Genomic DNA, 14,478 nt, shown 5'->3' with positions numbered 1-14,478 from the left:
AAGAATATTAGTCTATTGCAGTGTACTCAGGACATTTTACACAATGACTGTTAAAATTGTCATTTTGGGGCTAAATTATGCCTTAACTATATAGCCCTATAAGTGCACCAGCAAACATACATATCATAAGTTGGTGAGCAGCTCCAGTATCCTGTTTATTTAGCAGGGATTTGCACAGATACTCTTTCTCTCACTCTTTTTTGATGATCTTTATTCTTCATCAAGTCTCATTCCATTCCCCACTTCATAATTTTAGTGGCTCCTGTTCTATTCTCCTGCACTCTGCTGATCACACTCGAGGTCTGTCCCTCAGGAGAAGCTTATGTAAGAATGATGGACCATTGCTTCTGACACAGTTGGCAGAAAAGGCCCTTTGTGTGTTTTTTTTTTTGCACCTTCTCTGTGTGTCTGGCTGGGAATTTGGGAAATGAGTCTAAATCATAGGGGAATTTCAGGATGTGACTGAGAGGAGTTCTGTGAGGATTTATTGTCTGCCCCGGTAGAGAGGGAGGAAGAAATGTAAGAGCCAAGGAAAGCAAGAATATGCTTTAATCAGTTTTATTAATCCTCAAATGCTGAGCGAGTTTCGTCATTCATTGTTTAGCCATTAAGTTCAATGTAAATCACACCTATCAACAGAGAGAGAGAGATGAATGAAAACAAAAGGAATGAATAAAAAGTCCTTGGTTCTGTATTGGCAGATGAAATTGTAATGGCGTCATTATTTTATGCATGACTTCTTCTATTTGTGATGTCTTTCTCCTAGGAGACTACAGTTGAAGTCAGAATTATTAGCCCTCCTCTTATATTTCAATTCTTTTATTTTTTTCCCCCAATTTTATGTTTAACCGAGAGAAGATTTTTTTCAACACATTTCTAAACATAATACTTTTATATAAGTTATTTCTAATAAATGCTTTCTTTCATCTTTCATCATGAAATGCTCTCTTATTCTGTAAGGAATGCTTTCACACTAGCTAGTTTTAAGAAGATGCTAAAAACTCATCTTTTTAAGACTGCATTTTAACATTCTTGATTATTCTGTTTAAATTTTAGAACTTTTTTAAGTATTGTATTATATTGCATGTTTAATTTCTCTGTTGTTGTAGTACTTTGGATCTTAGAAAAGTGCATTATAAATAAAATGTATTATTATTATTATTATTATTATTAGCTTTGCCATGATGACAGTACATAATATTTTACTAGATATTTTTCAAGATACTGTATTCAAGATACAAATCGCTGTATACAGCTCTGTAGACAATCAAAAAAATTCTTAAGAGGGCTAATTTTGACCTTAACATGTTTAAAAAAATAAAAATAAAACTGCTTTTATTCTAGCCAAAATAAAACAAATAAGACTTTCCCCTGAAGAAGAAATATTAAAGTAAATACTGTGAACATTTCCTTGGTCTGTTAAGGGGCCATGAACCCCTCTCTCAACAGGGTGTTTTCACACCTCGAGTTTGAAAAAAGTCAGGAAAGTAGGTGAGTCCAGCTTTGTTTAGGTGAGAGTGTTGAGTGGCGAAAGAGGGAAGGGTTTGCATGAAAAGGGGAGTTTCAGTATGAGCATGTGCTGATGATTTTCACAGAGGCAACACAAACACAGACGCAGGGGAGATAGACAGTGACTGTTTACATGGGCATCAGTAATAGAATTATTTAATCTGAGTAAGACAAAAATATGATTAAATTGTTTACATGAGTTGTTTTTTGAATGTTCCTTTCCTGATCCTGTGTTACATGTTATTGCACATAATTCGACACTGCGCTGTCCATTCTTCCTCTGAAGTTTCATGTAATTTCGGGTGTTTCATTCTTAATTTGTCGACTTTAACTGCAGTTTGGCACTTTCACTTTCGCTCAGGAACATTTCATGTATGCCTCCTTTGACAAACGAGATATTGGATGTGAGGAACTGCTGGAAGAGTGCTGTTTTAATGGAATGTTTGATACCGCATGCCGTATGAAAGAAAAAAAAAAACGCAAAAAAAACCTATCCTGTCCCAAAATGCGGCGAAAATCCTACAAGACGGTAAAAGTTTTATTAATGTATTTGCATATTTACATTTGGAGAGCAGCATTTACAGCAGATCTTTCAGTCCATAATATTCTAGTGGTATTAACGTACTGTAAACTAAAGTAAATAAATGACTAAGGTATGTCTTTAAAAACTGAAAGAGTACTGCTGACAATACTAAATAACTTTGCCATCTGAATAAACATAAACAAAGAACATTGATCGCACACTTACCAAATCTGTAGATACAGGACAATCAATGCGAACTGGAACCATGTCTTTTATTAAAAGAAGACGAGCGGCAAATCCAGATTTCGCCATTTCCTGATGCGATAAGCTCTCGGGTAAAAAATGTTCCTTTCAAGTGTATTTTTGTCCCATGTTAGCAGACCACTGTAATCCACACGTGAGTCCAGCTGCGCTATTATAGCGGGGAAATGAAAATAAAACCTTCATTGCGGCACATTTTTCAAACGCAACACTGACGACCCATGTCTCCAAACAATTCTTCTTCCACTTGTTTTAATTACAGTTGGCAACACAACGTGGCATCTCTCTGAACACTGCAACAGGTAGAAGGAGTCTTCAAAGCTATCATGCATATTAATGAAGTTGCACCTCATACAAAATAGAGCGCGCTGATTGGTTCGAGCCAAGTCTTTCTCATGAATTATTGCTAAAAACTCAAAGACATACAGACAGCAGTCTCCATGCTGGAATTTACACAAGGATCTCATGGCCGTGATGTAGCTTTAAAATTTATTTTTAAACTGGAAGAACAAATTTGCTCGAAATAACGCAAAAACAACCAATTTTCACTTTTTTGTGAAATATATGTGTCCTAATAGTGTTTTTAGCAGCGTGGGACTCGTATATGACTGTCAACATCTCAAAAATGTGTTTTGGTGTTTCGTGACCCTTTAAACATCATTTGGGAAATATTTGAAACAGAAAATCACATGAGGGCAAATAATTTGACTTCAACTTTACAAACGTGATATCCATCATCATTTTCTCTTATAAACATTTATTCTATCCATCTATAATGACTCCAAAATGACGCACATGTGATGATTAACTCCGCTCTGAACTGGCTCAGGAAACGCCCCACTTTGAAGCACTTGAACGACGCTTCCTCTTTGAGTAGCTTTTTAAGTTTAGATGGATGGCAATTAATAATGTAGCACTGAAACAATGCATCCTCATGCCTTTTTCATGTTTGAGAGGCAACAACCATGAAATGCTGTCATTATAATAAGACTTAAAACTTTCTCTCACTGATGACTTCCTGTTTTCATTCATTTGTATGTTGATGATTGCCTGTTCCCTCACCCCCCCCCCCCCCCCCCCTTCAGAGCTACTTAAATCTCTCATTTGCCCCTTTTTTTCTATTTCTAGGTCAGACATCGCCTGTGAAGAGTTTAAGACCGGTGAGTATGATAATAGATTTCACGGGTGATAATGACCTTGTTGAACTGAGGAGGTGGCTGAATATTTCATTTTTGTGCTGATGAAACTTCTTAATTATTCCTCATACTTGTGGTTCGGAAAGCGAACAAAACCCTTCCTCAAAGTATGAACACGTCCCACACCATTTGTACCACAGACATTAATAAATCATGCCGCTTGTACTTTTTGAAGAAATCGGATGAGTGATTTTGACTTGAGGGTTATAAAACAGGAAAAAAGACTTTTACTACAGATCAAAATATCATGGGAGCATGTAAGTAAATCTAACCTTTAAACAAACTGTTTACCACCCAAACAACCATAGAAATAACCCAGCAAGCATCTAGCACAGCCTTGATATGAGCCTAGCAATGTTTTATTGATAGTAACTCTCTAGAAACCAATCGGAACACTGTAAAAATGTGGTTTACCGTGGAATAACCTCTGGAAACCACCTAGAAACCATTGAGCAACACTTCAACCACTACAGCAACCCCATATAACACTTTATAATCACATTTGAAACCATTCAGAAAACCCTATAGACCACATATAACAACATTTAAACAGTCTAGTAATGCTGTAACGACTAACCATTTCAACATGAAAATAATTAAACCACCATAGGAATAGGGTGACCATACAGGTACATGCTATTTTTTTACATGACATGTCCAGGATTTTTAAATTGCCTAAAATATCCATCCTTTGACTGTTTGCACTTTAAAGACTGACCGCTTCTGTAGGAGGTATTGAAAACAAATAGCTTCTCATACTTTCACTCTCATGGTGCTTTGATGTCATACGCTTTGATGTCATACAAAGATTGGTCTGTGCGGCTTTACTTGAATGAACAAATGCATCTAATATGTATTCGTATTTGTAACTTTTTTGTATATGCCACCTTCTCATGTAACACAACTAGTTGAATATGCATAAATGGCTGCAAGTTATTAGGCAAACTACTTTTCAATTATTACCTTCAGGAAGTACACTGTAAAAAATCTTTTGGGAGCTGTTTGGGCAGGACTTTGTGTAGGTAAAGTGTGTCCACAGTCATATTGGAGTGATAGAAACAATAAGTCTCCTTTTTAAATTTCCTGATGTTAAAATTGGATCCAAAACCCTCCCATTTTGAGGCCCACCGCAACGTGGCGTAGGAGTGTCGTTTCCCCACTCACTGAATTGATTGACAGCTGCGTTTTAACATGTCTTCAAAGTATAATCATATCAACAAGACAGGATGTGCGCAAAGCAACTGGGATTAAAAGATCTGTTCAGCTCTCTGTGATCATCAATCATCATCAAATGTGATCAAGAATGAGTTTTACAAGTTTAAAACGTTTTTAAAACAGTGCATGTTTGTAATGAATTACAGCGATTTTACCGTCTTTACTTTGTCACCACAGCTGCATGTCAGTACAATTATAAAAGAAGATGCTTCAATCCCAGTTTGTGGATGCTAAATCAGGTTTATTTTGTACGTTAACATAACTGATATCCATACAGCAGTGGATATTAACGTGTATCCTGTTACATTTGCTGTGGAAAAAGTTAAACGTGTGTGTGATAACAACATTGTGTGTGATTTATCTTTGCAGAAAGGCTAGAATTAACTCCACACAAATCCATCAAATACTCATTGGGAAAGTTCTTACTGTAGTATTTCTCACAAACATTACATGAGATCTGCCTCCTTCATGTCTGTCACTGTGCTGTTTATCTGACGCAGCCGAGGCGGAGATTGAGGCACTGGTGGGCGGGGAGAACAAGCATTAAAGGCACAGGTCACAAAAACAGCTACATTGTGTTCAGAGCAGAAAATTCTAATGTTCTGAAAGCTATATTAAATAATCTGATGGGTACTTTGAGCATTTTGGGTATTTTGAGCTGAAACTTTACAGACACATTCTGGAGACACAAAAGACTTACCTTAAATCTTGAAAAAGGGGTAAAATAGCTGCCCTTTAAAAAACAAAGCAAACTTGTTGCCTTATAATTACTAAGTAAACAAACTATATGCATAATTATAAAAGTTAAGTCAATGCGTTTACTGACTTTTTTAGTAAAATCAACTTGTTGCTTTTTAAGATGAGTTGCTCAATTTTTGAAAGTACAGTAACTAATCAATTTTTAGAGTGTACAAACATGACTAAATGTAAATGTAAATATGAAACACAGCAAAATATAGAAATCCTGGCCAGGATGTGTCCCATAAAAATAGCACGTATGGTCACCCTACTTAGAATTAACACACCAATTATACCAAATCCTAGAACCCCCTAGCAATTTTAACAGGCAACTTAACATGCATGCAGAAACGCCACCAAACACATTATTAACCATAATAGCACCAAACCCAAACATTACAAGCCAGTTATCAACCCAGTCAACCTCTTAGAAACCACCTATAAAACCAATAAGCCACAGCAATATCACCCTGCAGCCAGAGAGCGGTTAATCATAGAAGCTAAGCAGGGCTGAGCCTTGTCAGTACCTAGATGGGAGATCACATGGGAAAACTAGGTTGCGGGTTGAAGTAGTGTTAGTTAGAAATGGCACTTGCAAAGAGTAGGGGTATAACCCCGATGTCCTGGCCAAATTCCCTCCATCAGCGCTTACCCATCATAGCCTCCCAATCATCCTCACCCAAATTGGCTGTATCACTGTCTCCAATAAATGGTGTGTGATGAGCGCACTGGCGCTGTTGTCCTGTGGCTGCCGTCGCATCATCCAACTGGATGCTGCACACTGGTGGTGGTGTGGAGAGACCCCTTCGAATGATTGTGAAGCGCTTTGGGTGTATGGCCATACACAATAAATGCACTATATAAAAACACTTTACATTACTTTACAGTACTATAAAATAATGTAGCAAAATTCGCCTCAACACAGAAACCATGTAGAACACCATAGAAATTAATTAATAATCTCCAGGGCACATTAGCAATTAACTGATCAATGAAAAGTAGACTCATTTAACATCTCCCCTGGAGTTAAACATTTGAGTTTGAACATTTTCGAATCCATTCAGCTGATCTCCCGGTCTGGCTGGAGCACTTTTTAGCTTAGCTTAGCATAAATAATTGAATTGTATTAGACCATTAGCATCTCGATCAAAAATATAAAAAAATAGCTTCAACAATTTTCCTGTTTAAAGCTTGACTTTTCTGCAATTACATCATTACTATGACTGATAGAAAATGAAAAGTTGGTATTTTCTAGGTCGATATGGGTAGGGACTATACTCTCATTCTGGCTTAATAATAATTAAGGAATTTTGTTGCAGTACCATGGCTGCAGCAGGAGCAATGATATTACATAGCGCTGTAACCTAGTTGGAGATTATTTTCAGATGCTGTGTAATAACATTCAATGGCAGCAAAGTTTCTTTATTATTATACCAGACAACAAAAAAGTGCTGGCAATGTAACAAAAACATCAGCTAAATAGACATGTTGAACTTTAGCTTCCTGAAAGAGTCCATTAACGCTTCTTTTCGGTGCCACTCTTAACATGGAAGCAGTTTTTGCATATGAATAGCTGTGTTATTTCTTTTCCTGTTAACCAGACCATGAAGTCATGATCCAACATTAATGCTGTGCCTGTTTGTATAGGCCTATTCACTGTATCTGAATACACTTGCTTGATTAAATTCTGAAGAAACACCTCAAAACACAAGTTCTGCTCTTGTTTTTCAACAGCGAGCAGGGATGAGTGCCAGCACTGAGACTCTGGACCGCTGCCATGATATGATGGCTCCCCAGGCTTTGACCTATCATTCAAACACACTGCCGTGTAGCTCTCCCAAACAAGACGCTTCCCTTCACTATAGTAAACCCAAAGCCCTGCCGGAGAGCATAGGTGAGTCTGTGCTGAGCTCAGCCCTCAGGGAGAAAACTCTTTTATGGTACAGCACAATGATATGGTTCTGATGTAGTCGAAACATTTAGCTGAATGCTGTATAGCATGTTAGATTTAAAAAAAAAAACATGTATGGCTATTTCAATGTAAAAATAATTTTTAAATAATTTTAAAATTAAGATTTGCATTTTTATCATGCATTTTTTAAATTAAAGTTTTATAAAATTTATTATGTTCAGAGAACAAGAAAGAGTAAATTTGAAAATTAAAAATGAAAAAATAGAAATATTGGTAATGTGGTATATGAAACCTCTAATCCTAATGCTTGGACAGTAACTGTATTTTTATTGCTTATAACAATGGGAATATGATATTGTTTGGTTTAGTGTAATTGCAACATATTGGCTTCAAAAGCCTGTTGTCAACAGAAGAGAAGCTTAAATAGTTTAAAGTTAAATAGAAGCTCTGTGGTTTAATGTTTTAAACCAAAGTAAAAACAACCAACAATATACAATTCTGTTAATATAAAATAAGAAATAAAAAATATATAATAATAATAATAATAATAATAATAATAATAATAATAATAATAATAATAAAATATATAATAATAATAATAATAATAATAAAAAATATAATAATAATAATAATAATAATAATAATAATAATAATAATAATAATAAATATATAATAATAATAATAATTATTATTATTATTATTATTATTATTATTATTATTATTATTATTAATAGCAATAAAAATTGATAATTAAACAAAAGTGGAATAAAATGACAATTTTGCCATATATATTCTTATGATCTTCATTTTTTGTTTTCTTTAGTTTTTCTATTAAGCATTTAGAGAAAAAAAGCAATATAGTCATAATTATAGTCATAATACAGTAAAAAAAACATAAATTTAAAAACAAAAAGGAAAAGCGCTGAGGCAGGAGAGTGGTACAATGTTGGTGAAGTTGTAGGTAAATTAAAACTGATTCAATTCAGTTTTACGCACACTGTATGTGACAGTTGAAGTTCAGTTTAGCTTAATTCTGTTCAGTTTAATAGAAATGTCATTGTTAAAGGCCGATACACTGAGCAGCTTCACCAGGCAAATCAGAGATATGTAGGCAAATGTCTTGCTCTTGCATATAATGCACCAGGTTTAAGTGTATGATAATTTATAAGAATTAAGATTAATAAGGTGCATTAAGATTAATAGCTTGCCTGGAATGTTCTATGCTATTTTTGGAGCTTTAGAATCTGAGTCAACAACCATTATTAAGGCATTGAAAAGAGCAGCTTCTTAGCTTTTGAGCATAATAAGAGGGGAAAAAAACATGTGGTATATATATATAAAAAAAAATACTAATTTATAATCTGAATGCAGAGGCACAATATAAGTATTTGCATGACTGATGAATGACTGTATTTGTGACAAACTAAAGAATGTGGTTTATCCTATTCAGGTATTTACTGTAAATCTGCTTTTTATTATCCAGTACCTCAATATAAAGAGCTGGATGTGTTCATCAAGAGAGATCAGGAGACAGGCTTTGGTTTTCGTGTGCTTGGAGGAGAAGGTGCAGAACAACCAGTGAGTCTCTTATACTTCCATACAGTAACTGCTTTTCTGATTATTTCCATTCATAAACTCTATTTATATTATTTATTCACCTTTTCCTACATATGAATACTGCTTTTCAAATTATGGGTTGAGGAACTTTCATTGAAAACAACTGAAACAAATAATTTAAAATAAAGATTTGCCATTTATATATATCTATATAGACTATCGAAATAAAATATAGCTTAAAGAGGCTAATAATTTTAACCTTAAAATAGATTTAAAAAAATTTAAAACTGCTTTTAATTCAACTGTGTATATGTGTGTATATATATATATATATATATATATATATATATATATATATATATATATATATATATATATATATATATATATATATATATACACACACACACATATATGTATCTGATCATTATATATGTACATATATATTAGGGCTGTGCGATATGGGCAAAAGAAATTTCCATGCTCACCCAGTTGATGAAAAAAATTTGTATCAGAACTGCAGCAATGTTTTGTTAGTTTGTCATCCTCAGAGAAAATGGTTAATGGTCACCGAACAATGACAAAGGAGCGCAAACACAAAGCACATTGAATGCTGAGAGAAGTGACACTCCTTACACGTTCCACACGCTTTTAAACGCAATATGTGACTGACAGGTCTTACAAATTACAAATTCTGCGATACATCAGCCTTCCTGTATCCAAAGTAATCCCTCACCACAGATGTTGACTGTTTTTTGGCACCAAGTTCTCCTGTGCTGAACTCATCATCCCTGTTTATGCAGCCTACTTGTCATTAAGCTCCGTCTGTTCTCAAGCTCTGGTTAGGCGTGCTGCATTATGATTGGTTTAAATAGCATACTGTTTGGCGATTCAGAAATTGCGTATGTACAAATCGCGATTTCAAAATGATTTCAATTAATCGCACAGCCCTAATAAATATGTATATATGTAATTGATCATTGCAGATGATTTCCTCCTATGCTGATGACACAAGTATAGTAAAAGACACTTTTCTCAAAGTGTTAACCTGCTTTCTATTAATTTATTAAAGTGAGCATGCATGGAATGTGACAGGAACACGCCTTACTGTGAGTTTAACACATCCAGATGGAGAAAATGTTTTGCAGGAAGGAGGGAGAAATTATACTGCAAACTTGGACTCTTTGATCCAAAGAATTCTATGAATGTGTTTTCATCGCATGCAGCAACAGTAGAAATGCTACAGTCAAAAGACTGCAACTTGAGTGGATAATATATGATATAATACCAAACAGTGAAACTAATTCAATTATGGTAAAACTTTTTGTTTATGTGAACATTTCCAGTTCTTATCTTGATTTGCACAAGCATACAGTTGAAGTCAAAATTATTAGCCCCCCTGTTTATTTTTTCCCCCAATTTTTGTTTACGGAGAGAAGATTTTTTTCAACACATTTCTAAACATAATAATTTTAATAACTCATTTCTAATAACTGATTTATTTTATCTTTGCCATGATGACAGTAAATAATATTTTACTAGATATTTTTCAAGACACTTCTATACAGCTTAAAGTGACATTTATTATTATTATTATTATTATTATTATTGCTTTAAGGGGCTAATAATTTTAACCTTAAAATGGTTCATAAAAAATTTAAAACTGTTTTAATTTTTTTAATATGAAAACTGGGCAATATTTGAAAAAGAAAAAAAAAGTCAAAGGGGGGCTAATAATTCTGACTTCAACTGTACATAAGGAAAGTAAATGTTGAAAGTAAGAGTTATTCTGTGTTATTGCACAAGATTAACAATGAGAGTTAAATGAATTTGCAATAATCTGCCATATTGGAATTTAAAGTGGCTTCTGTTATGTTGAAATTTGTCGGATTACCAGTGTAGTGAAGAGTCGAGCCTGTGGTTTGGCTGAGCTGAAAACAAATTGTGCTAACAAATTGTGCAAATCAATTTATTCAATGTTCCTAAGAAATTGTAATTAACTGTGAGGAGTAGGGTGGCACAAAAACCTGTGGGAGCTGTGAGTGTTAAAAGATTAGGTCACCCAAAAATGAAACTTATGTTATTAATGACTTGTCCTGATGTAGTTCCAATCTTCAGAGACCTTCGTTCATCTTCAGAACACAAGTGAAGATATTTCAGATGAAATCTGAGAGCTTTCTGGCTCTACATAAACCGCAATGACCCCCTCAGACCTTTAAAATCAGAAACTAAAAAATTGTCAGAACATTTCATGAGACTTCAGTGGTTCAAGTATAATCATACGAAGCTCCAAGAACAAATTTGTGCACCAAAAACTGTAAAACTAATGTTTGCCAATGTCTTTCACATCAAGTCAGGCTGTGCATTTTCTACAGGCAATATGTTGAATTATCCATAGTAAACGCACACCCTAACCTGATGTATAGGAGAAGATATAGGCTATTTACAGGGGACTTTTTGGGTACACAAAAATGTTTTAGGAGCCTCGTATGATTACAGTGGATCCACTGAAGTCATATAAAATGTTTTGACAATATTTGGGTTTCGTTTCTGGACATAAAACATCTCCTTGCTTTCAATGGAGAACCAGAGAGCTCCTGAATTTCTTAATTTGACCCTATCTTAATTTGAAATATCTTAATTCGTGATCTGAAGATGAATGAAGGTCTCAGAGCATTAGTAAAACATTAGATTTAATAATTAATAGCAGACATTCCTTTTTTTTGGGGGGGGGGGGGGGGGGGTGAACTTATCCTTTAACGTACTGCACGCTATGCCACAAACATGTTGTTGTAGTACAAAATAAAATAATGTTCTTCTAAGTTAAAAACATCAGTTAGTTTCCACAAACGTTTTAAGTAAACCTTAAATCAATAAGGTTTCACAGTGACTACGTTTACATGGACATCAGTAATCTAATCATTTGCCTTAACCTGAACAAGACAATACTTTTTGAATCTTCCTTTTCATGTTCGTGTTTCACATGTTACAGTATATAGATCGATTACATCATTAACATAGTCAGCATTTGACGCTAATTTCCTTCGCCGTTTCATGGAATAACGGTTTGTGTTCATCATCGTACAATCCCAGCAGGCACAAGACGTCAGCATGATGTCAGATTGACATTGTGCCTTAATGTCGTGGGACATTGCATTTTGTTTGGAAATGAATATCGGGTTGACGTCAGAACCCAACGTCAGGCAGACATCAATTTCCAACATTGAACAGACATTCATTTTGGTTACTTTCCAACGCAACCTACAAATGATAAAATATCAACGTCTAATGATGTTACAGCTTGACATTGTGTGGAATTTACCAAATATGACGTCTATCAGATGTTAAATTTTGGTTGCCATGCCTGATAAATAAATGTCAATATATGACGTTAATATGACTTTGGTTTAAGGTGTTGACTCAATGTTGGATTTTGGTTGATTTTCAACACAACCTAAAATCAACCAAATATTAGTAATTTCACGTCCTTATTGGATGACAATATAACATTGTCCTTAGATGCTGGTGATCTAAATCTAACCTAATATTAACGTCATATGACGATATGTGTCTGCTGGGAAATGTGATTTCATTTTTAATTCAAATATTGAAATACGTTCAACTCAAGTGTGCTATATGCCTGCTTTTGAGTGAAGGTCCCGGCTGTTAGATCGCCCCCTGGGGTTGGCTGCAGCACAAGTCATAAAGCCCTTCGTGTTAATGAATGAGACTTGAGCCCAAATAAAAAAAATAATTACTCTTGCAATAAAATGTTCCGAAAGATGGTTTTGGTCAATTAAGGCACTGGTTATCATGCTGAAATAGGTGCAGATTTCTGTAAACAGTATGTTTTTAACAGTAATTTCAATTCAATTCAATTCACCTTTATTTGTATAGCGCTTATACAATGTAGATTGTGTCAAAGCAGCTTCACATAGAAGGTCATAGTAAATAGTAAATAGGAACAGTGTAGTTCAGTTTGTAGTGTTTAAGTTCAGTTCAGTTTAGCTCAGTTCAGTGTGGTTTAATAATCACTACTGAGAGTCCAAATATTGAAGAGCAAATCCAACGATGCGCAGCTCTATAGATCCTGAATTTGAATTTCTGAATTCAATGCTATAAAAACAGTGCGTGTTATCGTAATCAACAGTTGTGATTGACAGTTTCTCAAAGCAGACCATTGAAGCTTCAGGAGGAGAGTGAAGTGTTATTATTCCATTTCTGTGTTATTTTACCATGATAAAATGAATTGTTCAGCAGTAAACTATATTTTCTGGGTCTGGTGGAACTCTGTTTATTTGGTAAAATGAGGGTTTTATCGGGCTTTATTATTAGTTTGCTGATACACGCCTAGCCACGACGAAAATACAGGTGATCACTATCTAGCAGTAATTCTGTTATGGGTCTGAAATAATATTTAGGAAGATAAAGCTAATGTTAGCCGATCTCCACATTGATCTCCTGTAACGTTATTTGAACTCGATTTAAAGGACGTCTCTGACATTTTGAGTTTCGGCATGTTTTTGAGTTAATCTACTGAATTTGCTGTTATAAAATATTAAGTTCTGGAAGCAGAATCTTAAATAACAAATAGAGCTGTAAATGTTATATTGTTTATATACATCATGTATTGTTGGTTTTTTATTTGAAACTCCTATAATAAACATTAAAATGAATGTAAGTTCCTCTTTGCCAGATATAATTAAGGCATCGACTAAACCAAATGAAAACGGAGGCAAAACAATGACAAACAATATAGAAGCGATGTTGCAGCAGCTGATAGACATCGGTTTATGTATTAATACTGCAAAGTTTATTGTACAAATTGACAAGGATTATTTTGTATAGTGCTGGGATGGGATGTGTAAATATCCTGTTCATATTTAGAAATCTTGCTTTGTTTATCTTTTAGACGCACGATTTTTCCCGCATGGTAAATCGTCATCTATGGTGTGTAAATTTTGGGTCCTGTTGATTGCTAATTAAAAATAAAAACCTTTTTAAAAATGTATGTGTTGTTTATATGTTATTGTTCATATTTTACAAGTGATATTTCTACCCCTGTGAAGATAACAAATACCAACAACCCTGTTATAAGAGAAATATTTTTTGTGCTCATAGCTTAGTTTAATTCAGGCTAGAGTATGTGAAAGATTGTTTATTTTGCAGTCCAACATAGATTGTTTTTATTAAATCATAACAGCTTACATCACACAGTTTTTTTAATAAATCGTGTATTATTACGTGTTTTTAAATGTAAGTGCTTATATTTATATTAGTGAGCCTTTGTTATAGTATAGATACGGGTGGTCAAATGAGACGTTCAGGGGGCGTGGTTGATTTGACGAACACAAGCATTTGGTTGGAAGCCTGATTTCGTGGCTCTGCCTCTGGCTCCATCAGATCTCCTCTGCGCATGCCCGGGCTCCAATTTCAGCAGTCTTTTGCGACAGTTTGTGCCCGTTACGAGGCATTTTTCCTTCAAAGAGTTCAATGGGAAAAGACGCGTTGTTCATGCTTTTTGCAGTCGGTTAAACTGCAGTTAATTTCTCACAATATGTGTACAA

At 34.6% G+C, this 14,478-nt stretch overlaps 1 protein-coding gene across 3 annotated transcripts in view; it reads left to right on the top strand.

Annotated features, from left to right (window-relative positions):
- The window catches only part of LOC130231055 (membrane-associated guanylate kinase, WW and PDZ domain-containing protein 3), a 242,811-nt gene that overhangs the window by 214,164 nt on the left and 14,169 nt on the right, over window positions 1-14,478 (top strand). For all 3 annotated transcript variants that reach the window (XM_056460441.1, XM_056460440.1, XM_056460442.1), the window contains exons 11-13: window positions 3,422-3,453; window positions 7,177-7,336; window positions 8,838-8,932. In XM_056460441.1, coding sequence (XP_056316416.1) covers window positions 3,422-3,453; window positions 7,177-7,336; window positions 8,838-8,932 — 287 coding nt within the window. The remainder of the gene's footprint in view (window positions 1-3,421; window positions 3,454-7,176; window positions 7,337-8,837; window positions 8,933-14,478) is intronic.

The sequence above is a fragment of the Danio aesculapii genome, chromosome 6 (assembly GCF_903798145.1).
Source record: "Danio aesculapii chromosome 6, fDanAes4.1, whole genome shotgun sequence".
Classification (NCBI taxonomy): Eukaryota; Metazoa; Chordata; class Actinopteri; order Cypriniformes; family Danionidae; genus Danio; species Danio aesculapii.
The sequence above is the reverse complement of the archived record's forward strand: the minus strand, read 5'-3'. Positions and strand labels throughout refer to the sequence as shown.